At 34.3% G+C, this 27,506-nt stretch overlaps 5 protein-coding genes and 1 pseudogene across 11 annotated transcripts; 2 read left to right on the forward strand and 4 right to left on the reverse strand.

The window, feature by feature from the left end:
- Nucleotides 1-2,728: 2,728 nt before the first annotated feature.
- On the reverse strand, nt 2,729-5,979 carry LOC133668770 (uncharacterized). 2 transcript variants are annotated; one of them, XR_009833794.1, is made up of 7 exons: nt 5,543-5,979; nt 5,339-5,447; nt 5,119-5,210; nt 4,702-4,960; nt 3,850-3,993; nt 3,432-3,587; nt 2,865-3,064 (listed from the first exon to the last, which is right to left on the reverse strand). XR_009833794.1 is itself a non-coding variant. In XM_062088764.1 (6 exons), exons 1-6 carry the CDS (start codon nt 5,899-5,901, stop codon nt 2,969-2,971), a joined length of 1,059 nt encoding a protein of 352 aa, XP_061944748.1. In that variant the 5' UTR covers nt 5,902-5,977; the 3' UTR covers nt 2,729-2,968. The 2 variants fall into 2 exon arrangements, 1 of the variants encoding a protein (XP_061944748.1); XM_062088764.1 differs by lacking the exon at nt 3,432-3,587 and having other exon boundaries at nt 2,729-3,064; nt 5,543-5,977.
- Nucleotides 5,980-8,853: 2,874 nt separating this feature from the next.
- LOC133668680 (uncharacterized) lies at nt 8,854-10,156 on the forward strand (annotated as a pseudogene).
- A 394-nt stretch (nt 10,157-10,550) lies between these two features.
- Nucleotides 10,551-11,977, reverse strand: LOC133668583 (uncharacterized). The gene is made up of 2 exons (XM_062088527.1): nt 11,331-11,977; nt 10,551-11,122 (listed from the first exon to the last, which is right to left on the reverse strand). The coding sequence occupies exons 1-2, from the start codon at nt 11,779-11,781 to the stop codon at nt 10,629-10,631; spliced, it is 945 nt and encodes a 314-aa protein (XP_061944511.1). The 5' UTR covers nt 11,782-11,977; the 3' UTR covers nt 10,551-10,628.
- Nucleotides 11,978-12,085: 108 nt separating this feature from the next.
- LOC133668584 (GCN5-related N-acetyltransferase 3, chloroplastic) lies at nt 12,086-14,607 on the reverse strand. 6 transcript variants are annotated; one of them, XM_062088529.1, is made up of 4 exons: nt 13,974-14,607; nt 13,480-13,538; nt 12,941-12,997; nt 12,086-12,507 (listed from the first exon to the last, which is right to left on the reverse strand). In XM_062088529.1, the coding sequence occupies exons 1-4, from the start codon at nt 14,505-14,507 to the stop codon at nt 12,414-12,416; spliced, it is 744 nt and encodes a 247-aa protein (XP_061944513.1). In that variant the 5' UTR covers nt 14,508-14,607; the 3' UTR covers nt 12,086-12,413. The 6 variants fall into 6 exon arrangements, with proteins under 6 accessions (XP_061944513.1, XP_061944514.1, XP_061944512.1 ...); XM_062088530.1 differs by having other exon boundaries at nt 12,086-12,442; nt 13,974-14,606; XM_062088528.1 differs by having other exon boundaries at nt 12,086-12,446; nt 13,974-14,606.
- Nucleotides 14,608-16,085: 1,478 nt separating this feature from the next.
- On the forward strand, nt 16,086-21,396 carry LOC133667857 (DEAD-box ATP-dependent RNA helicase 57). Its single transcript, XM_062087538.1, has 12 exons — nt 16,086-16,309; nt 16,399-16,522; nt 16,630-16,742; nt 16,878-16,969; nt 17,438-17,534; nt 17,738-17,818; nt 17,889-18,127; nt 18,984-19,178; nt 19,257-19,347; nt 19,952-20,074; nt 20,293-20,443; nt 20,919-21,396. The coding sequence occupies exons 1-12, from the start codon at nt 16,229-16,231 to the stop codon at nt 21,125-21,127; spliced, it is 1,596 nt and encodes a 531-aa protein (XP_061943522.1). The 5' UTR covers nt 16,086-16,228; the 3' UTR covers nt 21,128-21,396.
- A 2,497-nt stretch (nt 21,397-23,893) lies between these two features.
- LOC133706198 (probable aspartic proteinase GIP1) lies at nt 23,894-25,428 on the reverse strand. The gene has a single exon (XM_062131674.1). It carries the CDS (start codon nt 25,372-25,374, stop codon nt 24,037-24,039), a length of 1,338 nt encoding a protein of 445 aa, XP_061987658.1. The 5' UTR covers nt 25,375-25,428; the 3' UTR covers nt 23,894-24,036.
- Nucleotides 25,429-27,506: the final 2,078 nt, after the last annotated feature.

Raw genomic sequence — 27,506 nt, forward strand, 5'->3', positions numbered from 1 at the left:
GTTAGCCATTTGACATGTTTCTTTGGTAATTCTTCTTTGAAGATAAAACCACCTCACACAAAACTTGAAAGAAACAAGAAAGACCTGCAAAAAGCCATGGTATTTTCTAAGAAAAGAGAAGGGCAAGGGATTAAGAAAAAGCCCTGTAAACTAATTGCCTATAGGTGGCTTATTTTCCCTTTAAACAAGCAAGACTTTACCAATAAGGGGTAAGGTAGCATCTTTTCTTTAAATGTTTTATTCATCACTGCAGAGTAGATGAGAAGCTCAGTAAAAGAATTGAATATGATTTCTGTATCCTTTTCAAAAGATTACTTGCACTTATGTGGATCATGCTTCTTTTTTTAATTTTTGCCTTGCCATATGCAATTCCTGCGATCCTTAAGTTCCCAAACTGCCACGTGAGATAATCTCAAGTCCCTACCATGCACAAATTCCCACATGGAGGAGTTGAATTTCGAACATGCGGTGTCCAATCAGAATAAGCAATAAGTCTTCAATATGCAGGATGAGTAATGGTTTGAAACATTTCGTTTCCAATATTAAACGCGAAAATAAAAACGTTACTGCGGTCAATCTTCCAGTAAGATTGAGCACCTGATTCTATTGGTAATTCCTTCGTGCCCGAAAAGGAAGTCAGACTAACCGACAGAGTATATAGTTACTGATGATTCCTTAGAACTTTTGACAAAAGGAGCAATGGGGGAATTTCTTGAAGAAGTCCTGGTGAAAGCATACGTGCCATTTAGTTTGAGTTTATTAGCACTCAAGAGATCTCACGGTGATCGCCGACGAGAGAAGTGGCGTCCGCTTACCATAAGACATAGTTTCAGTGTACTAAAAATATATCTAAATAGAAGTCTCTCATTTAGTACTTCTTTGATATAATAAGGGGTTGACTACTGCTTATGACCTTAAAAGATCTTCCAATAGGAGACCGAAGGGATGAAATCACTCGAGGAAGGAAGAAGGTGATGTACGGATAAGCTCAAAATGGAGAAATTCATTTGCGAAGGCCGGAGGACTAAACCTTTCCACTGGATGTTGGAAATCTTCCATGAATGTCCTGTTTCCCAACCGAGCACTCTGTTCTGTTTTTTGGGTGTGTTGTAGATATCGGAGAAGGAGAACCAACTGGACTCTTATGAGTCTAGCTTTCCTGTCCCGAATCCTGCAATTTTACTTCCACATACTGGCAATTCAAAAAGCTGATGAGTGCTAGGATTACACACATGAATTTGTGTTTCTGTAGCTAAGCAAAGCAAAGCAACCTGGCAATATGAGTTTAATAGGGGCATGCACCTTAAGATCAATAAAATCGTGCTTATTCCCCCTCTGTATCCACTGAAACAAATTTATAAACACATGATCTGTCTGTGGGATTTGAATGGAGCTGAAAATCAAATTCATAAAATCGAAGAAATCGAGGATTACTGCACGATCTATTGTGATGCAAGGCTTGGAAACCAGGGCTGGGAATCACGCATTATTATAACTTGCAGACCGACTTGAATCTGACGAGGGTCTTGACACTTAGTCTTGATAGATTGTCTGACACGATGCTATATAGGAATCTAGAAGCCACACCTTGTTGTATCCTTCTTCGATCTTGAGCCCTTTCAACGTTTGATGAATCCATAGAAGGGCACAAGACAGGATGTTTGCTGCGAAAGGGGAACAGCAAAACCAATACTAAAACTAAAGGAAAAGAAAAAACAGTAGCACAGAAACAGCTCACGCAACAGCATGGGGTTTATTTATATAAGAAAAGAAAGAATATTTCATGGTAGTACAATTCTATAAGACCTTCGAAAGATGTGAGTACCATGGAGGGACCTTACAATTGTAATACAATCCAACAACCAGTTGCAGTGTTCTCCATTATCAATTTTGGTTTCCATGCCTGGTGTTTCCAACTAATTTTTCTTACTTTGTTGTATAATTGGGAAGTTATTTGATGAATTCAACATGAAATCTAATAAACTATTAAGATTTCACATACAAATAACATGGTAAAAATTATTCGGGTTTATTCATATCCTAGCAATTACTTCGTTTAATTTTCCGAGCTTAGGCTTTACAGATTTTTTGTCATTGCATTCCTACTGGTGTTTCTCAAGCAAAAAGTTATAGCTATTTGCTGTTGTATGACAAAAGAAAAACAAAATCATTACTTATTTCTGATAATTATAACTCCTCATTGTGCAGCTATAAACTGGTGATCACATGTTTGCCAGTGCCTTGTAACAACCAAAGAAAAAGGAAATATACATCCTTTTCGAAACTTCAACGTTTTATCCTTTTTTGTTAGACAAGAAACAATTATTCATTCACAATAGCATTGTGATGGCCCCATGGGTACAGCAAGCAGTACAGGGAACTGCAATAGGATCGATCCAGTTGTGATTATTTCCAGCGGACTGCGTCAAAAAAGATGAATGGTCTTTACAGTTTTTGGGTTTAAAACTTCATCCGTTTTAGAAGTGTTTGATATGAAAAAACATTCAATTTTAATAATTTTTTAATGTTTTCTAATGATTATATGCTAGTACCAAAAATGAAAAAAAAATGAAAAAAAAATCATTTTAATACATTTTCGAACAAAAAATACTTTTAAAAAATACCTCACATCACATTATCAAACCCACACTTATCCTATCAAACACACACTTATCCTATGATGTGAAACACTGGATATAGTGAATATGCAGGAACAAAGCTTATGCAATTTCACCAATATTCATCTGCAATTTTTATTTTATTTTTCTTTCGGTATAATAGTTCTCTTATTTGGCATTTTTCAACGACTACTACATGATAATTACCTTATTGACAACAAGTAACATCCTCGTGGTTGCTAGCAATTGTATCAAACAGAAATGAGAAAATTGCTTGAAGGGTAACTTAAAAGGAGAGTCTGCAAAAAGGAATATATTCTGCATTCCATCCCATCTGAGTCCTGATTGACTTAAAGCTTAGATTTCACACTTCTTTCATCATCAATAGCAATCATCACCTTCCCAATTGCCTTCCTATCTTTAATAGCAGCAAACGCGAGACTGGCCTGTCAAAGGCAAAACACCAACATTGTCACTGAATACACCATTGTTTGCATGGTGGAAAATCCATGATTTATGAAGACAAGAAACCAAAACGTCTGTCCATATAATGCACATACCAAGTCTACCAATAAACTTGCCGCATTTTCAAAGCAAAGTGGAATAATAAGCTTGAACTCCTTGTTTTTATCATTTATGATTTACCCAAATAAAAGGAAAAAAGAACTTATTGCAGTGAAATAGTTCTGCTCGGTGCTTCAGAGGGTTGATTAATTTCTTTTCATCAGATCCCAAACAGGAAAAGAAGTCAAACAAGTTGTGAATTGAACCTGACAATGCATGAATCTAACACCTGCTAGACTACCAACTCACTGTTGGGTTAGACAGATGTCATCAAAGGATCTGTCCATCCATGCTTTGATTGGTAGATGACTTCTTGTTGGTAGATTCATATGTTCGACCAAACGAAGATATTATCACAAACCTAGTCCTTCATTCAGGAAATGCTGTTACATGACCATGAGTGACCTATGTACAGCAGTAGAAATTTGGTATGTAAATCCATTAGAGTTTGGCATTGATTACATGGGATATGATCAGGCGTATAGGATTTACTTGGTTCTTGGAATGCTGCTTAACCATAAGGAACTTTGGTTTGCCTTTACCAGCTCAATTTGTAGGAGAATTGAGCTCAGAATGTTTAATTTAGTTCAGTGAATCATAATGGTAAACCATCTTCAAGCTAAAATTTTGCTCAGTTAATTAGAGAGAGAAAGAGGGAGTTCTGGACCTCTGATAAACTGTAAGTATGAGAAATGTGGATGGTAATCCGGCCCTTTGCCACCCAGGAAAGCAGCTCCCGGATTGAATCTTCGAGCACAACAGGTCGATGTATTTTATAGCTGCCCCAATAAAGTCCATGCACAGTCCAGTTCTGGGAAAAAAAAGAAGAGGAGGACATTTAAAAACTCGATAATATCATCATGAATAATTTGTATTGTGCAATCATATAAACAATGGTAGAATAAAGACCTGCTGAATGGAAAATAGCCCAATTCGGAGTGCTTCAGTAGTAAAACTGCTAATTTTATTAAAATTGGTATTCAACATAGTTCTGCACCAACTAATGTCCTCCAAGCTTCTCAAATACTTTTATTTATTTTGTAAACAGTTGAGGATTTAAAGCAGGTGCTACTTGAATACATGCAACACCATTCCCTCTGTCCTCATACACCACCAATACTCCTTGAAACTAGACCTGAGTCTTATCTAGATAATACCTAGAATGATATTCTTCATGTTCAAAGAGATTCTAGAGTAAGAGGATGTAGCATACTCACAAGAAAAGAAAAGGAAAAAGAGGAATATGCGGTCAATCTTGTGACTCATGGCCATGTCTCTTGACCCACTTGAAGTGCAAAACCATGACACATTGTAAATAAACACAAGTTGGATAGTTCTTCTGAACTGTTTGGTCATGAACCAACTCTCCTTTATTGTTATCTAATCTTGTTCCTTTCTTTCAATATTAATTTTGAATCTCACAGAGCATCTTTATAGGTGATTTGGTTTACCATAAGGAGCGAAAAATTGCAAGAATTGATATTAGGTAATCCAAGTATTAGGAAAATGAAACAAGTACCTTGACAAGAGCAATATTTGCAGGGATGACAGGTACATCCCCACTAGCAAAACCAATAACCAAAATCTGAGCACCCCAATTCAACAACTTCATGCTTTCTTTAGTAAGTTTGCCTCCAACAGGATCATACAAAACATCAACCCCTTTGAGCTTCCTTGCTTTAAGGAAGTCCTTGACACTTGCAATGACACTCTCTTTGCTCGAGTCCACTACATGGTCCACTCCCAATGACTTCAAAAACTGCACCTTTTCATCTCCCCTGCCATAGTCAAAACCAGGGATGCAACCCCAAAATGGTTCTACTTCTTAAAATTAAAATATAATACTAAAAACTAAAGGCATCACCAGAACAACAACAATCAAAAGAAATGATTGTCATAAATGATATCTGAAGGAGTACAAAAGCAATGTAAGTACCTTGCAACTGCAATAACAACAGCCCCGCAAACCTTGCCAATTTGAACAGCAGAAATACCAACCCCTCCAGCTGCACCAAGAACCAACAACACCTACAAAAAATCCCATACATCGCCTTAGAAAACACTTCCAGATTGAGTACGCTAGCAATCATCGTTATAAACTCAAAACACATAGACATGGATGGAAATGAACAAAAAACAAATTGTGGAGTACCCACCTGACCAGAAGTCAATTGAGCTCGATGAACAAGTGCAACATGCGAGGTGCCAAAAGCCACAGGTAATGCACCAGCAGCAACCAAATCACACCCATCTGGCACTTTAAACCTTACAAATATCAAAATCAAACAAAACACACCTCCATTAACAACTATCAAACACAAAAATCAAAGAAATGAATGTTCAATCACTTTATAACTCACAATTCAGCCTGGTCAGCAACAATGAATTCAGCAAAGGAACCAAGCGCAGCAAAGGAACAAACACGGTCACCGACCTTTAAAAGTGAGACATCAGAACCCACAGCATCAACGATGCCAGAATAATCAGAGCCAGGAATGAAAGGAAGAGGAGGTTTCTCTTGATACTTGCCTAAAATTTGCAGGTAATTTGCATAGTTCAAGCTTGTAGCTTTAACTCTAACTCTAACTGATGTGGGTGACTTAAGTTGTGGGATAGGATGGGTTTTGCTTAGAATTATTGGGGAATCATTATCTGCCTCTGATATTGATGATTTCAATGCTGTTGGATCACCTACTTTCTTGCACACCAAAGCCTCCATTTTTTTTTTTTTCCTCTTTTAATCTTTCATCTTCGTTCTTGCTTCTCCACTCCTACCTAACTATAAGGTAAGTTTTGAATGAGTTAAACGACTTGTCGTCTGTCGAAGGTACTATTTTATGTCTTTTTGTGATGTTTTATTTGCTCACCTACAAGTCTTTTTCCCTCTTGCAAACTTATAGTAAACTAAATAATAATACTTTTTATTCGCTTGCAATATTTACACATCAATATTTATCATGTATGCAGATAATATTCACATAACAATATTTCTCATGTCTATAAATAAAATTAACATAAACATATTTTTTATGATATACAATAATACAATATATATATATATATATATATATGTATGTATTACATTCGAGCATTAAAAGAATTTAAACAATTAAAAAATTAGGGTGGTACTACCTTGAGCTCTTGTTATACAAGATCCAGAGAAGTTAGTCCCTATTTTAACCTCTTCTCCTACAATCTTCCCAAACAATAATAATGAACACTTGCAATGCTAATGTAAGTTTAATTATAGAAATCTACATATATCTCAAATTATCAATTAATATCCATACATAATGATCATCAATTTATATTACAATCATTAGGATAATTTCATGCCATCAATTTAAGCCTTTTCTTAGGACTCTTACACTTTCATATCTCAATTTCATGTTTAATGCATCACAAATCAACAACTAATATTTATCTTATCTATTTATTTAGTATTTTATGAAAGAAATTTCCATTATTTCCATAACTTCAATCAAATGCTCAAAAACACTTTTTTATTTATATTATCCCTTGTCTTTATCATTTCCTCTTTCAAAACAAGAATAGAATGTAAAGTTGATAGAAGATGAATTATTCATCTTAGCTAACACTACTCAATTTAATGAGTTCATGGTAATTTTCCTGGAATTCTCCTCTTTCTTCTTCAAACTCAAAGCTTTTTCTTTCTATTATTTTTTCCTCTCAAACCCATTTCCTCTCAAGGATTTCCATATTGAATTGGCCTTCTTTCATAGAAATCACTCTTACATATTTTCTAAGCCTAACATTTTAGAAGATTAGACACTAATTTGAAAAAGAAAATGAGCAAAGTCAAATCCCCTATGCTCTCTTAAGGATCATCTACTGAAACAATAGGGAAGATTTGGATTTAGACAAAATTATAAAAATTCCATTAACGAGTACATGTGTTATTTTATGTGTTTTTATCCGACCATCATCAATATTGCAAGGTCTTCCAAAAATCTAATTGCATTAAAATTATAACCCAAGATAAAACAATAAGTCAAAAAACTACTCGAAAAATCTCAACCTGATCCAACGGTTGGATTAAAATATATTATTAATATTGTAAAACTAAATAATAAATAATTTTACATCAAAAATTCAAATTTTATATACCATTTTATTTACTTACATTGTCATTATTTTTAAAGTAATTTATTGATGACTCTCATCCATAATCATCATCAAATGCTTTATAAAGTTTTCACTACTTTTGATCAAAATAGTGCTATTTTACAAAGAACTTATACCGGCAATCAATATTTTTTGCGTGTAAAAATCATATATTATTTTTTTTAGAATGCCACTCTATTATTAGTAGTAGTACTACTACTACTATTACCACTACTAACTTTCAGTCAAAATAATGTTATTTTACAAAGAGCTTATATTGGTGATCAATATTTTTCAATCATAAAAATCATACATTATTTCTTAGAATGTCATTCTATTATTATTACTACTACTACTATTATTACTACTACTATTATTCTATTATTATTATTATTATTACGACTATTACCGCTACCACCACCACCATTATCACCACCACCATTATTATTATTATTATTATTATTATTATTATTATTATTATTATTATTATTATATCGATGTTTTTCTATCGAATTTATATATAAAAAAATTCCTTAGATAATTATTATATCTAATTTAGGAATTTACGCGATTCATCATTGTTTTGAGATTTTACATATCAATTTATTATTTTATTTCCTCTAAAACTTAAGTTAAATTATCAAAAGTTTTCATCCCCATCATTAACAATTTTTCTTCTATTTTGAGCATTGATTTACTTGTTTTAAGCCAAGGGGTTACAACATAAATCAATGTTTTTTAGTTAAACATATTTCATGTACTCTTTTCACTCAACCCTAACTTACCAATAATATCATTATTGTTATTATTTATGTTATAATTAAACATTATAATCATCATTAAAATAAAAAATCATAATTAATTCCAATCTAAAAAGAACTAGAATTATCAAAAATTTTAATTTTACATCAGATCCATCCTCACAGAAGACTAGCTCCTTACTCTCTCTAAAACACATTTTCAAAGTTAGTTATAGGCTCATAATCACTCCCTTCACAAATCCCCAAGTTCCTCACCTCTATGAACTAACATGGTTAATTTTAAATATATCTCTATATATCATCAATTCTTAAATGTTTTTTTTTTCAAAGGAACTTCTTATTCCCAAATCCATAATGTCTTGTTTTATGTTCTTTTCCATAACATTAACTATTATGAATCATATCATTGTCATTATGTCAGCACATAATATTAAACATTGAGAATTTTTAGACTTTGATACTAATTAATATAGAAAACAGCATAATAACAATAACAAACACAAGAAATATAAAATTTTTCTAAATAGTATCACTATATAAAAATTTTAATTCATAATTTTATTAATGAATATTTTTTTCAATTAATTTAACGAAATACAAGCTAAGTACTAAGGAATTAGAAATTTCTAAGTTAAATAGAAAAAATAAAACTATCAAAATTTATTAAATTAAATAAATAATAAAAACATTGTTCCTAAATTAAATAAAAATAATTACAAAAACAAATGATTTTTCTTAGAATCATTTTGTCAGCTATGTTCCAGGAATTCAATTCGTTTAGAAATATGGTTACGGTTGCTTTTTAAAGTGTTTTTCATTCGGAAATATATTAAAATGATTTTTTTTATTTTTTAAAAATTATTTTTGATATCAGTGCATCAAAATGATCTGAAAATACCAAAAAATATTAATTTAAAATAAAAAACTTTAAAATTTTTTAAAAATACTTTTAAAATAAAAAACAAAAATCACCTCGTACCTTAGAATTTCTGCCTCTTCCTCTTGCACACCTCACAACACAACTCTTGTTTTTTGAGATGTTCGGCTAGTTGTGAGTCATCTTTTCTTTTTTTCATTCGGTATCCAGAGCAGTGTTTGAATGCTAGAACAAAGCAGAAAAAGGAGAAAATATCTGGTATAGATCAAGATGAATTATTATACCCTTCAATTTTAGCTGATCCAGATAGTTGTTTCTGTGAGTTTAGACTTTAAAGGGTTGCAGATACACCATAAGATATATGATGCAGAATCACAGGCAAATGATTCATCACAAAGCCACACTCTTTCTCAAGTTCCTCATAATAATTCTTGGAAGCTTGGTCTTCCTATGATCTTGTTACATGGATTTGGAGCTTCTGTCTACTCTTGGAGTCGGGTTATGAAGCCTTTGGCTGAGGTCACTGGTTCCAAAGTTAATGCCTTCGACAGACCAGCTTTTGGATTGACGTCAAGGGTGGATGTTTCCACACATTTATCAACTCATGTCCCGGTACTTGCACTAATTTTACGTCTATCCTTCCAAAGCTGTGTAACTTTGGGTAACTGCATATCTTGAAAAATATATATTAAGAAGAAATGAGTGAGAAATGAAGACAGTGAGATGAAAGGCAATTGGATGGATTGGCCATTTTTTGGTTCACAGCATCCCTACTAGTCAAACTAGCGAGGCTCCTTCATCTCTAATCTGAATTGCTTAGGAAGAGCTGGCCGAGGGATGGAGCATGGAAGATTAATAAATGGGTCTATGGGGGACTTTTTCTCAATGAGGATCTCTCTACTTAAAATTTCTTGGTGTCTTCTTGTTGATTGCCATTGAGTCCAGTTGTATAGCATCATTTTTTGAGTCGTGAAAGTACTTTCAGCTTTGTCACATTAATTATTGATTTTAAAACGTTGAATGAAATGCTGATCCTTGTGTCTTTGCTGACGGATAATGGACTCCCAGTTTTGATCATCACGGGTAACAATGATCGAATTGTTCCATCCTGGAACGCCAAGGGACTTTCACGAGCTATACCTGGTTCTTGTCTCGAAGTAATTAAGAATTGTGGCATTCTTCTCATAGCTTGTATGTATTTGAGAAGCTGAAGGTAGATTCAGATGAGAACACCTTGTGAGCTAGGTAAAAGTAGCATTCAGATTCGACTTGGACAAAATATTCAATTCCTCAACTCAGAGAAACAATTAAGAGTGATATTCTTACCACAACCTGGTCATTCCATGCTTTTATTCTTTTTGCCTCTCTTGGTGACTTGAAATTCTTGCTTGGATTTCTTTTCAATGATATTCAGGAGCATGTTATTTACACTGGATAACTGCAGCTATTGTCTCATGAGGCGCATTTAATCAAAAGTGGGAACGTATCAGAAGATTTTAGTGATGTGGATGGCTAGAACAGGCTATCATCATTAGTTCTCCTAGAATTGAATGAAAACTTTTTTGTTCTCTGTATCAGGATCAAAATGAAATGAACACTCACAAATAAAGCAGAAAATAAGGGACAACCAATTCAAATTCGATAGCATTGTAGCACAATTACAGGAAACTGGAACCCCTTTTATCAAAAAGGAGGATTTGTTGTTATTGTAAGACTAGGATCATGTAAGCCAGTCAGAATATCAAATCCTGACATAAAGTCATCACCAAATATGACAGCACCAGCGGCCAAAGCTCCAGCACCAACTCCCATCGCCAAACCAGGTCGTGGACCTCGGGGTCCAGCTGCTGCTACTGAAGATGGCATATTTATATAATCTGTATTTGGAAGAAAAGTTGGCATGTAACCAACATTAGATGGTGGAGGTGGTGGTGGAGGAGTTCGAGATGGTTGATAGCTTGGACCAGCTGCTGGTGGGTAACTTGGGCCACCTACTGATGGATTGGAATAATTTGCAGGGTATGGCAGTGGATGATTGTATGCAACACTTGATGAATGGTTTTCCGGTTGTCGGAGTGGACCTAGAGGCAGTTCTGAAGGGAAGGCTTTCCCTGACCCTTCAGTAGGTAGTGTAATCTTGTTGTTGTGGTCCATGAGCATAATCCCTCCTTCGTTGCCTGTAACGCAATTTAATTCAACAAGTGCATGCCAAAATTCAATCACAAGATTGTAGACGATAATCCAAGCTCTATATCAATATTCAGGTTGTAATATGCTCCCTCAAAATAAAAATGTAAAAAAGACAGACATTGGGCCTTAGAGCACAATCTGAAGTTAGCAATTCAGTTGGGTGAGTTTAAGAAAGACTTCTCCCAAGAGTATTACCTGGGTATGAACTTGGCTGTTCCGTTTCCTCGGAGATAAGAATTGAAACGTCAACAAATCCTTGAGGTTTACTGGAATTTCTTTTGCGTAGCTGATAGCTCCCTACTTCTTCAGTTCCTGGCCTTGAGGCCTCATTGCTGTTGCTATACTTTGCCAGGAATTCTTTGAGGACTACAGTCGCCGTCCCTTCAAGTCTTTCTCTCAGAAAAATGGGCTCCCTGCTGTATACCTCAACGTGCAGTGCCATATCTTGAAAGTCTGAATCATCATGCAAGGTAGCAAACTTGGTTTTCCATGTGGGATTCGCATTTCCAGAGGCATCGATCTTGGTACAATATTTGTTCTTAGGATCAATCCAGCCAACAGCAAACCATTGAAGCTTCCAAAGTGAGGAAGTGCGCCGGAGTCCCCGAGCAGAGATCAAGCAAACTTCAACCCAAATTTTACCCATGCCAAGCAAGTGCAGAAGACGACTAACGGTTAGAGAACTTTTCCTGTATCAAGGCCTTATTTCGATAAAGTTGCTTTCGAAAGGAGAAAGGGAAACCGTTGGGCATTATCTTTTAGGCTACTTTACTTTGCAAGAGAGAATTCTTATCCCTAAGCATAATTAAGGGGTAATCTTTTGCACCTTTTTCTCCTACAAAGTGCAACACAGCTAAGCGAGAATCTGAGTCTGACAAGAAACCGCATGCAAAGTGGTCCCGGGGGGTGAAAATCAACAAGTCTCATGACTGAAATATGCTCATAGTCAATGAATCAACAGTGCCTCATTAAATAAATAATAGCATACATGAACGGCTGGAGTAAAGGTTCTCGTTTGTACACAGTACAGACATCATCGACTGAACGATATTGGCACATCGCCATTCTTTCAATGAAATCACTCGGGTCCAAACCCTCTTGACACTTGGTCCGCCTGACTGTTTGATGCTCGAGAATTTGGCCTTCTTCAAGGACTAGGAAGACTGACGTAGCGGCGGAACCAGCAAAAGTTTTCGACCAGCATATTTAACCATCTGATCACCTTCAATGTGAGTTGAAAGAGTCCTTGTATACATCATTGTAGTTGACCCCATTATGTCATCTCCAAATCCACAGGCTTTGAAGAACTGCCTGACAATGGTTAGGTAAACCATTGTTAATGGCTAAGTTTTCATGCACATGTTCAAAGTATCTGAACACAATAGAAGGAAAATAATAAATCATGCTTTTATCCTCAAACAGGAATTCTACAAGTTCATATATATCCACTGTGCCAAAAGAACTGACTGCATAAATTGAGTCTGGGATTATTTTTTCTCCCAATTCCATTTCTCAAAACCACATTTGAGCCGTGGGTAACTAGTTGGATTTGCCTATGACCTTCAAGGGCTTAATCTTGTCATGGTGAGTGAGTGAATCCTATCTCTGTCTCTGCAACCCATTTCCCTTCTCCATTTGCTGATTTTTTATTTGACGTCAAAAGGAAAATAATTGGACATTTTTTAAAATATATTTGTAGATACACGAGCCTTTGAGAGATAATTTATATGAACACGCAGTACCATAAAGATCTTTCTCACACTCATTGCAAGTATGTGGCTAATATGGGACTTCCATGCAATTACCTCTCATTGGCCGAGCAAAGGGCTGCAATGTCATAAATATCTCTACTTGTGAGTATTCTGGAAGACAAAAAGGTAAATGTTAGGCTCCAGATCGAGGGAAAACATGATAGAAAAGCTGCTACATTTAAGTTTTAAAGCTGAGGTGCTTTTGATGTTCCAGAGAACTGATATGCAGGTAATTGCATCAACAGGTCTTTTCCACTCTAAAGAGAATAATTTCTCGATTCCTGAATCTGAAACTCTTGTTATCGAACATTAAGGGCCAACAAAAAAAAATCAGATTATCCTGGAGAGGCCAATAGAACTTGATGCCAGAGACTAGAATATTGTCATTTCAACAGGAGCAGTGTATTGCTAAATGTAACAAACAAGCAACATTGCCACTGATGGAAGCAGCACATCAACAAACTTTCAAGCAGCAGCCCCTTATAGATTTCCTTGAGATTGGTAAGAATTAATGAACTGGCTAATCTTTATGGAAGTGCAGATCAATCATTGAAACTTTATACGTAAATATGGAGAGAAAGTTTTAGACTAACCTAATGATCCTTTTAACTATCATCGTCCCAATTCCCATCCCCCGTAATGAAGGAATAACCTGGGAGGCAATGAAACTCAATTATATGAATACAAGTGAAGTTAACTATCCGGCTTTCGCCGATGATATTTATGCAAACTGGAATAATTTATGGACTATGATATAATGTATATTTAATTTGTCGATATTCCCTTATAAATTGGTTTCTAGGCACCAAGTTGAATGACTATATATTTGCAAAACAAATGGAGACTTCACAAGGCTTCAAGATTTCAATCCAGCAATAAATAGTTCAAAGATTGTGGAAAGATAATTATCAAGAACAGGAATTCAGCTTTGGACCAGAATTACCCAAATTCAGACATAACAGACAAATTACTGGACCACGGCCCTTGGAAACAATGGATTGCGTCCTCTACCATAAATAGCAACTTAAAAAGAATCTCAATTGGGATTGATAAACAGTGAGGAAAAAGTGTAATCACACACACATACCATGACATCAAAGATGGAAGCAGTCAATCCATGATCAGAAACAGCACGGCCAAATCCCACTAACATGCCAGTGGAAGGTGAAAACACAGGCAAAGGCACCACCCTGTGCAACAAATCTCCCAAACCCAGCACGGGAGGAGTCTCTCCTTTACTGGGTTCACGCTCATTTCCACAATCATCATCACTAGCCAAAACATCTTCTTTATTGCAAAAGACAGAGACGAGGAGAGCACTGTGAGAAAGAGCAACGCTTAGTCTCTTGATGTCAACAGGCTCAACTAGTTTTCCCATCTTGTCCATCTTTGGAAACCTGTGGCAGGAGTGGTTACAGCTGCCGTAGAGGTCTCTCAGTTCTTGAGGGTTTATGTGCGAAGGGTTTGTGGATATGAAAATGGGTATTCTTGGTTTTAACGTCGTTGAAACTTTGTTGCTGTATTCCTTCCTAGTTGCCCATCTTATTTCCATGGCCATGATGCCACCATAACCACAACAAGCCTTCATCTTTATGGTCATTGGAGCAGCAGCAGCATCCATCCTCCACCACTCTCACTCTAAACCACGATAAACACATCCATCAAGGTATTCAGAGTATGAGGATCGGGAATTTTGGATGGGGGGCTGACATTTCCAGTAGGTCAAGCGTTTAATCTTTTATTTCGTTCCTTCTCATGGTCCCTTTTTCCTACGTGTCTTTTATATATAATATAAAAAAAATTAAAGTAAAGAAAAACATTTTTTTAAAATCACTTATAAAACACAAAACAAATAAGTTATTAGTCTCTAGATATGAAGGAAGTTGAGCACACTTTCTCTTTGCATGTTTTGAATTTTTCTCTAATTTCTAGACATGGTATTTAATCAATGGATATAAAATTTGTTAATTGTTTTTCTAACTCTAGAATTCCATTATGATTTTCAATACTTTGAAGATAAAGATAAAAAATAATATAAATTTATTTATTTTTTATTTAAAATTTATTAATTTACTAAAAGATCACTTTCAAGCGTACGAGTCACCTATTTAGTTCTAAGTATTAAAGTTGAAAAATTAATAAGTTAATTACATGATAAATTGATACTTTTATTTTAGGGATATTTTAGATATTCCAAATAGTTTGAACACTTTAGCCCTTGTACTTCTTTTTTGTTTCATTTTATTCCCTAGATCTAGTAACAAAAACAAAAATAGAAGAACTAGTGAGGAGAAAGAAAAACACTAAAATTTTTGTCAACATGGTAAAATTGAGCTTTTCTTGATAATGCTCTGTTTATTTTTGCGTTTTAAAAACGTTTTTGAAAAAAATTAAATTTATTTTATTTTTTTCTTTGTTTTAAATTAATTTTTTTAAAAAAATTTCAAATCATTTTGATGCTCTGATATCAAAAGAAATTTTAAGAAATAAAAAAACATCATTTTAATATATTTTCAAGTGAAAAATATTTTGAAAAGCAATCATACCTAACAAGCCAATCTAGAATTAGATTGATAATTTATATTTGTATTTTGATTTGATAGTTTTAAGCTTTCAAGTGAACTAAAATGGATTTTACAATTTCAATTAGGTTTTTAAGGTTTTTAGGACATGTTTAAGGTTTTTTTAAGGAAAATATCCAAAAACTTGAATTTAGGGAAGCCAAAACCGGCAGTGATAAATGACACATCACCTCCCAAGACCACATATTATCTGCTCTTATTTCTATTTTTTTTAATTTTAAAGTTTGACCTATAGTTTAAGCAAAAATAATTAATTAGTCCTCATGGTTTAAAAAATTATTATTTAGTCTCTATATTTTTATATTTATTTGTGACTTAATCATTCTGTCTATTTCATGTTCTTTTTAAGTTTATTTTGGGTTTTTTTTAATTATTATTAGCAATGGTAAGAAAATAAATAGTTATGATGGAAATTTGATGAGAAAAATACTATTAAATGAAGCATGATCAACACTTATAAAAGGACTATTTAATCATTTTTGATACTACAGGGATGGATTTATTTATTTTGATAAACTATAAGGATTAAATTATAATTAACTCAATAAAAATTAATTTGATACATATTTTAAGACAAAAAAAACTTAGGGTTTTTAAACAACGTTGCCGTTTAAGGCGATTACAAAATAGCCATAGCCACAGCCACAGGTACAGTCTGAGAAATAAACCCTAAACCCCTAAAACTAGCAAAAACCTCTCTCCGCTGCTATTTGCCTGCTCTTTCTCAATCTTAAAATTCAGCGTAATAAAGGTTGAAAAAATGGAGAAAGACACCTCCTTTTTACTCACTGGCATCAAATTCAATAAGAAGAGGTTTGCCGGTGATTTTTCCCGCTTCAAGGTAACACCTTTATTTATTTTTATTCTGCTTTTGGTTTTGGGGATTTAACCTTTAATGTTTCTTTTGTGATCCAATTTTAATTTATTTAGAAGAGAAAACAAAGAAATGATGATGGTCCAGTGGATGATTTGAGCTACTTCAAAAGAGAAGATACTGAAGCAGAGAAAGTGGTAGTTTCTGTCAATAAGAAGAGGAAGAGGAAAACTAAAGCAGGTTATTGATTTTTCTTTGTGGGTTTCGGATTGTGAATTGAAAGGGAAAGGTTTTGACTTTTTCTGATTTTGGGCTTTGTTGGTTGTTTATTGATTTGGTGGATATAGAAAGGGTGGAGGGGTTCAGTGTGTTTAAGGGTTCAGATTCGGTGCCGGTGGTGACCGATGAAGGAAGTGAGCAGGAGGAAAATAATCAGAAGGAATTAAATAGGCAAAATGAGGTTGGTTTGTCCTTTTTTTTTAAAAAAAAATTATAGTTCTTGTCATTGTATGTCATTATTACTAGTATTATAATTATGTTTATTATGAAATCTGTGTTTGTGATTTTCCTTTTCTTTAATTCTTGTTGAGGTTAGCGGGATTTACGTTTAAGGAAGAAGTATGGCATCCATGTCTCTGGAAACAACGTTCCATCCCCTCTGCAAAGTTTTGCAGAGTTAAGCACAAGGTGGTATTGTAGCTTTATTTTGTACTCATAATGTAGATAGATGTATAAACAATGATTTTGATTTCATGTTGCCACGGATTAGCTACTTTGGTAAATTACACTGGTGTAGTGTATTTTGTGTTCCACTACACCTTTTTTTTTTTTGGAATTTATTCGTAAAAGCAATTCTTTTCTTCTTCAATTGTTGCCTTCCAATATCTGACGTGAGATAATAGTGCTATTGGTAGACTGAATATTGTCATCGTTGTAGTTGTTAATGACATTCTAGGGTGTTGTGTTTATCATACATTTGTTGTGTGGTCCATCATCTTAGACGTCTTATTGTCTCTCAGAGGACACCTTGCTCCCCTTTATTAGCTCTCAATAGTACCACGAACATGTCTGCCTCTCTGCCCTTTTTGTCACTTTTGAATATATTTGTTGCTATTCTCTAACTGTAGATGAAAATTTACTTTGATTCACTTGCAGATATGGATGTGAGTCATATTTATTGCACAATTTGGTAAAACTTGGATTCAAGGAGCCAACACCAATTCAAAGGCAGGCTATTCCAGTCCTCCTATCTGTATGGACTTCTGTTTGACTATCTTATGGTGACCAATGATTTTTTCATTTATGTTTTTTCCCATTTGAATTTAGTTAAAATGAATATGACAGGTGTCTGTTAGAACTGTGCTAATTTCCTTTAGAACTTTGAAATGTGTTCTTGAGAGATCTTTTAGTATCATTGCCTATCCTTTTGACTGTTTTCTCATCACTATTTTCCAGGGTCGGGAATGCTTTGCAAAAGCACCAACTGGATCTGGGAAAACTTTGGCTTTTGTGTATCCCATGCTCATGAAATTGAAGGTGCTACTTATTTCTTTTTACTGGGAGAAATCTGATCCTTGAGCTTTTCTGATCAAAGTTCTTTATGCAGCAACCATCAAAGGATGGGATCAGAACTGTTATCTTGTGTCATACACGAGAGTTAGCAGCTCAGACAACCAGGGAGTGCAAGAAAATGGCTAAAGGAAGTAAATTCCGTATTAAGCTAATGACCAAAGAGCTTTTGAGAAATACTGATTTCACAAAGCTACCTTGTGATATCCTTATATCAACACCTCGGCGTTTACAGTTATGTATCTGCAAGAAGAAGAAGAAGATAGACTTAAGCAGGTGACTGCTCTTTCTTTTCACATTTCTCGAAGAAATATTTCTCTTAGCAATATTAATACTATCTAAGAATCTTAGTTTATTTTTTGAAATTAGAATATTAAGATTACTTACTTAATGCTCTTAGCATTGACTGTTCTTTCTTTCCACATTTCTCTAAGCAATATTTTCTCTCTCGCTACGATGATATTGGTTACTATTCAATGGCTACAGTACATATTATAATTGCTTCCGAAATCCCTATTTATTCAAACCTAGCTTGCTGCAATCCTCCACGGAACACAAATCTAAAGTTGGCCTGCATCACTATTACTTTTATTGTATAGATAAATAGCTGTTCAGTATGTTGGACAAGAGATTGTCCAACGTAGAAGGACCTTGATAGGAATAAGAAATAACCCCTCCATTCCATGAGCAAGTCTGATTGGCACACCCCTGCAAGATGTATTACTCCATATAGAGCCTCAAAGCACTTCTATCGTATACTAATTGGTTGGGGAGAGTATAGCTTACATGGTTATAGATTCTTGCATTTTTACGTTTTCTTTTAAGAAATTAGTGTGGACTTTTGTTTTTGGTGGGTAAGGTTGGTCCAGATGGATTGGGATGCTGAGAACATGCTCCGGATATTTGAACTGGGTTTAAGAAACAAAGATGAGCTTTTCTTTTGTTTTCATTGGAATTGCACATCTATGATTGTGTCAACCAGATATAAATGTTACTCAGATTCTAGGTTATTTTAAGAAAGAAAGATGTATTGGCAACTTTAACCTTAATTTGTAAGCACTGTCAATTCTAGCAACATCTTAACAAATATGTTAGCATCGAGGCACTTTACCACATAAATGTTGCTTTGCAGGGTTGAGTATCTTGTTCTCGATGAATCTGATAAGCTATTTGAGCGCAGCTTGTTAGAGCAGACTGATTCTGTGGTGAAAGCATGCTCTAACCCAGCGATAATACGTTCTCTGTTTAGTGCTACCCTACCTGGTTTTGTCGAGGATGTTGCACGCACTGTTATGCATGATGCTGTTAGAGTTATTGTTGGTGACAAGTAAGTATGATGATTTCCTCTTATTAAAGAGTAAATCAAATTCCTTTGACAAGCATCGTGTATTTGAAATTTGAATAGGAATGCAGCTTCTGAATCTATCAAACAAAAATTGATCTTCGCTGGAAGTGAAGAAGGAAAACTTCTTGCACTCCGTCAAAGCTTCGCAGAGGTATGCTATGCTGCTGATATCCATGCGGTTGAATTTTCCCCCCTTGGTATTGAATTTGTTGAGTCAATATTAGGATGGAGCTATGGAGTCAGAGCTAACACCATCTAGTCATAAAAGTGGGAGGGATTGCATTTGTTTGTGTATTCTGGAGTTATTCATTACATAATCCAAGTTTCGTTGTGTGTTTGTTTCTGTCTTCAGAGGGGATTTCCTATTTGGGTTCAAAATTTGAACTGAATCTAGCATACTATCTCACATATTATTGAGATGGACATTATCTCTGTTCTTTTGTTTGATAAAAGATGAGAAATGTCTTTAAGTTTTGGTTAATTGTGAACTAAATATTAATGAGTTTGAGATTGTTTAGATTTGTAAGCATATTGCTTGTCAGAAAAATGCAGGTTTTACTGTATCTCATGTAGTTTGAATTTTCAGTGAAAAATGCCATATAGTATTTAAACCTAGCATTGTACCTGGCCAGATTATTGTTGAGTATTTTATACTGTGCCTTATCTTTATTAAGCTATTTCTTCCAAGTGTTATAATAGATTTTTATTTTCTTGATCAATTCATCATTTTTGCTGCATCTCATGCTTGGCAGTAGAGTCTGAATCCACCAATGTTGATCTTTGTTCAAAGCATTGAGCGAGCAGAAGAACTATATGGAGAGCTGAAATTTGACAGCATTAGAGTTGGTGTTATTCATTCGAATCTATCACAGGAGCAGGTAGGAGTTCCATTTATATGGTCAAGCTTGCATTCTTTGGTAATCAATAATGTGAAGAAGGAAAACCAAGGAAGATCCTGGTGCCCACTCTTGCAGGGCCTTCCAGAACTCTGCTGAATCTGTTTCATTGTTTGTGGCATTTAATATTATAGATTCCTGTTACTTAGATATCCTAGCAGCTATAGTACTTTACACTAGTCTTTTTCACTTGAACTCAGCGAGAGAGTGTAATCGATGACTTCAGAGCTGGAAAGACATGGGTTTTGATTGCAACTGATGTGCTTGGTCGGGGTATGGATTTCAAAGGTGTCAAGTGTGTGATTAATTATGATTTCCCAGATTGTGCTGCTTCATACATTCACAGGATTGGTATGTTTCTGAACCTCTGGATACACTCCTATGTCTATATGTGAGGTGATTGCATATAATTTCATTAAAGTCTGACAAAAATGGAAGAAGCCATAACCATGTTGTGAGCACCAATAATAGTGGAAGACATTTCGATCCAATTTATCAATCTGTTAGCCTTAGGCATTGAACTGTCATTTATTTTAAGAAGATTCCTTAATTTCCTCGCTTCACTGTGCCTTGAGTGTCTTTAATTCTGATTTTGTATGATTTTCAGCTGATAGTCCCTTACATCTGTTTCAAGTAATTGTTTTTAATTATAGTATGGAATTAAATTGCCTCTGATTTCTGAGTCCTGTGGATTTCTGGCATTCAAAGAGTTCTCAACACATAATTGTAGAAAAGCAATAATAATTGTTGATTCATTTACAAGGATTGTGTTTTTGTTGACAAATAGAAAACTAATGCTGCTAAACTTTCTTGATTTATCGAATAGGTCGGTCGGGCAGAGCAGGGAGGATTGGTGAAGCTATTACTTTCTACACGGAACATGATATTCCATATTTGCGAAACATAGCTAATGTGATGACTGCTTCAGGCTGTGAGGTTCCATCTTGGCTCACGGATATGCCCAAAAAGAAGTGGAAGAAGCACTGTCCACGAAGAGAATCAATCTCAACAAAACCAAAAGATGAGGAAGAATGAAACAGTATTGAAGCAAACTTAAGAGAATTTTGTGTTTTGTTTTTCGGAGACAGGGTAGCAATCAGCTGCTTTGAATCTCTGCCTCCCATGGTTCGCACCTATAGCTTGTTGTCAATCTTAAAGAATTAAAAGTTGTGTTTACTTTCAGAAAATAGTATTTCAATTTACATCTCTAGTTTTTCTATTTATTCTAAACATGTTTTTCCTTGGAGAATTAAGGAAACATGTTTATTAAATACATTTTTAATATCCTAGATGGTGTTTTTCAAGTTGAGACCCCCCCAGTAACTTGAACTAGTTCAAGGGAAGTTTGATGAATGGGTTGATTTAATAAATAAATGTGTACGTGTGGCAAATGAAAGTTGTACCATCAATCATGTTTATATCTAATTGCATGTTATCATTGTGACATGTTGACTTTGAGGAATTTATGGAATTTTTATTTTCCAACACTTGTTATAAAAATTCATATGGTTTTTATTGTAAATGTTTTTTTGTATTATAATTAAATGTATTAAAATTAAAAATAGTATTGTTTGTGTAATAAATATTATTATTTTTAATTAAAAGTATTAATATAAAAAATAGTATTATTAATATCATAAATATTATTATTATTATTATTAAAAAGCAATAATAGATTTGATTTAAAGGGTAGAATTACAAATTATTATTATTATTATTACCATAAAAAAACCATAATTTTTTTTTTAAATAATTAAAAGATATAAGAACTTAGACAGACAAGTTAAATATTACTATTAATATTAAGTTAAATATTAATATTAATATTATAAATATTTATGCTTGGTTCATCATTGTGCAAGATCCAAAATAACAGGTCCTGTCCAGATAAGACTCAAAATAGCCTTGTGTCTCGGCCTCTGCAGGACCCAAATTAACATTGGATCCTACCGGAGTCAATACCCAATTTTTTTATGAACATAAAAAGTAAGCTTGCAGCATAGCGCGAACCTCCTTACTAGTTTAAATAAACAATGTCACTCTAAAAAATATCCACAATCTTAAGACTAAATGAGTTTGCATGCATTCATTATATGCTTGTTTGCCAAATCTAATTATATTATCTAATTATTTAGTTTATTTAAATTTTTGATAACATTGTTTATAAAAACTAAATTATAAACTTGATACTTGTTACATTTTTTATGCTAAATATTGTTTATTAATTTGTATGTTGAAATTTTAATTTGTCTACTATATTTTTTTGTGTTTTGAAAGTTTGTAGCTAATTTTTAATTATAAATATTTGAATGTTATCTTAGAAAATTATCATGACTTCAATACAAAAGAAGGTTAATGTAACCAATCTTACTTCGATAAATACTACTTTAGTAGAGAGGATTTCATCATTATTTTTTATGGTGTATAGTAAGAAACTTGAAAAATTCAAAAGATTAAACTTTAAGAGATAGAAAAAAAAGATGTAATTTTATATGACCACCTTGAATTTGATAAAATTCTTCTATGTAGAAGCACCAAATCTTTCAAATAATGAATCTCTAATCTCACCATTTTGACAGCTTGGATGCATGGAATCTTAGAGATTACATCTTGAATAGATTGAAAAACATACTGTATAATATGTATAGTTCAATAAAAAATATAAAAATATTCTGAAAAGTTTTGAAAAAAAAATATAAAGTTGAAGATGTTGGTATGAAAGAATTCATAATTGATAAATTTCCAGTTAAACAATGTCCATTTATAGGGAAAATTGTTAAGAATTTGTTTATAAACTTTTGAGATTAAATTTAAGGTGCAGTCCATTCACTTCTACAATTAAGATTCTATTGAAAATTATTCTTTATCAAAAATACTTTAATATATAATATTAACTTATTTAAAATAAATTACGAGTGAATTCATATTGATTTTAAAGAATCAATCCTTGGTTGACATATTTTATAAACTTAAAAGCTATTAATCCAACATTAAAAGATTATAAGATTTTCTAGTAATTAAAGATTCAAAATGAGACCCATAGAGCACCACAACGTTCATGGTCACTTGAAATAACATGGCATGGAAAGGGTACGAGCTGAGGCTCAAACCCGAGGTTGGGGTTTAAGATTTAGCTTTGGTTTGGGTTTGAGTTTAATATAAAGTAACTTTTTAGTTTACAAGAAATTCTTTTTTTTTCTAGCTAATGAATAAATAGTTTGAACAGTAACCTTCCTCTTCCTATATAATTTATTTTTAAAGGAAAAACATCTGATTTTTTAAGATAAAAAACCATCATGTTTTTTTTTTTTTACAATTTTTATGAAAAAATAATTAAGGGAAAACAGCGAGAACAACAAGAATTTACTCAATAGTAATTACCATAATTTATTTCTCAATAGTAATTGTTCCAAAAATCAGTATAAAAAAGGTTGAACAGGAGATGTTCCATACATTTTTGTCTTTTAATTTTTAAAACATAGATGATTTTCACCAATTAAGACATGGAAAAGATATGAAGGAGAAGACAATTTGTCTGTAATTTACATTTGTTTCCTCCTTCGCTACCATCTATCTAAAATTATTGAAATAACTCTTAATTATCAGAAACATGAATATTTTAGAATCGACAGCCAAATATTTGAATTTTTAGGAATTCTCTCTAGAAATTCTAAGAATTGTGTGCTAAAGTTGTAACTTATACATCATCTATAAGCTACGCACACCTTGTACATCTATATTGATGCTGGTGTAGCTATATACAAACTTTTTTTTCCCTCTAATTTCTTTTAATATATGCATCCTTTTATTCATTTATTTGAGAGCACGAACTCTTATTACAAAGCTAGATAGGCCTGTCTTTGCCCCTTAGCTTAACGAAGGTAGAAAAACTCAACGAAAGCATGCATACAGTACATGATGGATGGTATAAATACATCATCTTTTTATACTTTTCTCGTAGGAAATTTGTAGTCGGCGCAATTGGTCCCCTTGGACAAAATTGATGAACTGAAACCCAGTTTCTTTGACTGTAGATCGAATTGTAGCAAATTGTCCTCCAACTGGAGACCACCAATCATAATCGATGGGCCATCAATGGCCCCACCATCCACAACACCCAAGCACCAAAGATCAACACTCTTCTTTGTAACCCTCACCATAGAGTTCGATCCAAACATCTTCCAAACCACATCTTGTCTATCCAACACAAGTTCGATTATTGGTACAGCCGGTCCCATTTGTGTAGTCTTCACAGCACTCGCAGGGTAGCAGACACTGAATGGCTTAACAGGCTTTGTTGTAGTAAGATTGAAAGCAGAGGAAGCTGCTTCCCTCAAGAAAGCCAGAGTAAAAGCCTTGTAAATAGAACTCTGTAACTTTGTGTATGGCACAACAGTGCTGATCCTGGTCCCCCCAGAACCAGACTGACCATCAATGGCCAACAGTGTTTTGTTAAAAGCCACCATCTTTCCGTTCACTTTTATGGCAGTCAGCCCCAAATAATACTCAGGAGAGAGAGTGTGGGTATTTGGAACAGCATCCCTTCCAAGCGGGTTAAAAATAAGAGGAGTGTAAAGAAGTGATTTTGAGAGGTCAATTCCATGCAAGAAATTATAAGGCCCTTTGCTACCGAAAAGAGCCACACCAGGTTGAGAGATGGATCCTGACAGGCACATAGCAAAACAATTTGGAGAGGAAGAGAAGGCTTTATTGATCTGTACTGGGATTGAGAGGTTTGAGTTGCCCAGGGAGGCTAAGCCAGTTACACCCTTAGCCAGGCCTTTCAGAAAACCAGCTCGGGCACAGGAAAAGATGAAATTATCGATCGAGGAAAGAGAGCCTAGGTTATTGAGCAAGGCGAGATAGTCAACAAGGGCATCGTTGAGGCCATTAACTTTTTTGTAGTCAACAGGTTTGATGGGGTTATCGGGGAGGAAGAGGAAAGAGTTGTTTGCACAATTTGGACCCGGTGGACCGTCGCAAATGTCCACGCAACCATAAGAACCAAGAGAATTAGCGATGGAACTGTTACAGGGGACATGTTGGTAAGTAGAGGAAATGTAGTCGTCGCAATTTACCCAGCTGTATGTAGCACCAAGATCCAAGAGCAATTTGGTGGGCATGAGAGGGGTTTTTAGGTATGCAGTGATGATATATTGGCTGGTTGAATGGTCCTTCTGGATTGGCGTTTGGAGGGGCGTTTGGAGGGGAGGAGCTGCTTGAGAAAGGATACACGATAAGAGGAAGAAAAAAATCAGAAGAGGGACTGCTAGCTTTGCCATTGATAATTGTTTCGAGTGTTGTTGAGAGCAGGATTAATTATGATCTAGATAATGATGTGAGAGTCATTTATAGTGTTCGCATAGAGTCCTGTGTTCCATGGGAAGTACGTGCATGTTCTGTTCTGCCGGCGATGAATCTCAAGATCTCTCTGTGTGCTGCACATGACGGCATGCCGCTTAGGAATTTTGCCAACTGTAATTGATTTGACTCGGATAAAGAAGCAACTTGTAGCATTCTGTGAGTGCGTGTCTTCATGGATAACAAAACATGGTTTCCTAAAAGTTGATATAAATGATTAATAAAAAATATATATTGGAGAAACGTATTTGACTTTTCGTCAATGCATATATATTCCCTAATTTTGCAAATTTGTATTTTTTTGGTAATTTATATATTCTTTAATTAAAACTAGGTTTGCATATAAAAAAATAACTGTTCATGCCATGGTGGTGTATTTATTAGTTTAACCCACTAATCTACCTATACGAAGGTGAACAACAAAATCATTGAGATTTAGTTAGTGTTTCGCAAAGTTGCTGGTTGCATGTTTGTCAATTTTTTTTTTAATTATATTTGGTGTAATGCTGACAAAATCATGAGTTGACTCATAAAATCGTACAAGATAAAGCTTCAACATACACTTTGTTTTTAATATTTTTTTTAAGGTTGAATAAGTACTTGCATGAAATTAAATAAATATTTTTAATTAACAATAAACAATGAAATACATTTTTAATTACAATGCATGTATAATCTCTAACATTTCGAATGGATACATTCATCTATGTTGGACTAAACCTCTAAATTTTGCCTCATATAGTAAATGTATGGGTATATGCTCCATTGAGTTAAAAAACGATGGAGGGAATATCATCTCAAGTTTTCAATTGTTTATAATAGGAATGCTACATGTTCTGCACTTGGTCAGCTTAACATTTTCAAGGGAGTACAATATACAGAAGTTTAGACACATGTTAATTTTCTAGTAGCTTAAACCGAGGGGTTTCATTATGGACTTAATAACATAGAAGTTTTCTTTCAGTCCATTCAACAATTCTGTCATAACCGGCCTCACTTAATCCATAATCTGACTTGATGGTAGAGCACCTGTGCAACGACTGATAATTTACTATAATTTGTGTAGCCATCCCATAATGGTTCATCAGAATCTTTCAAAAGATAAAAAAAACCTAGCCATGTCTGTATTAGGTTCTTCATTTCTGATTGGACATTAAGTGACATGACTTTGATTTATTCTCATCGCATCCATAACCATAGTCCTATAAGGATTACTGTCGTCATTTACAACTCCATGCATGTTGTTAACATTAGGGATGTTCACGGTTCGGTTCTGTTCGGTTTAGACTAAAAAACCAACCGAACCGAATTACATTAATTTTGTGAAATATTAACCGAACTGGACTGAAAACTGGTTCAAACTGAACCGGTCCAGTTCGGTTAAATCCGGTTTTTTTGGCAAAAAACCGGGAAACCTAATCCCATCATTTAGACTCATTTGTTTAGCAGAGTGAAGAAGATCTGTTTCGATTTCAATTCCTTGATCGAAACTGCCAAAAAGACACGATACGGGGAGCCATACTCTACGATCTGGTCTAACTGATGTTCCCCAACACTTCAGCAAGATAAAGAAATATAATAGCTAGTAGATGAGTGAGGCATTAGTTCTGTTAGCTTGAAGTTTGCTATGGCCCCCTCACTGAACTAATTCATGTAGCGAATCCAAAAAATTGATGATGTCAGCCTATTCTTGCTTTACTGACTAGATCACTGTTTCTTGAGCTTGTAGAAGCATTTGATGAGGAGGTAGATGTTCCGCTTCCATCACGACTATCGGCTGATTTAGACGACTTTTGTGGGAGCCTATTGACTCAAGTCCATAGAATGCTTTGAGAGGAAACTGAGAAAGGAAGATTGGGAATTAATTGAGAGGAAGATTGAGAATTTCTCTGGGCAAGCGGCGGCTTTTTGTGAGAGACATGAAGAGGAAGGTTATGTTAATTGTTAGGGTTAGCCGGTTAGGTTACAATTTAACTATTTAACCAATAAAACCTCAAAGAAAAATAACAATTTAACTATTTTTTAAATAATTTTATCACATTTATCATATTTT

The sequence above is a fragment of the Populus nigra genome, chromosome 11, assembly GCF_951802175.1.
Source record: "Populus nigra chromosome 11, ddPopNigr1.1, whole genome shotgun sequence".
Classification (NCBI taxonomy): domain Eukaryota; kingdom Viridiplantae; phylum Streptophyta; class Magnoliopsida; order Malpighiales; family Salicaceae; genus Populus; species Populus nigra.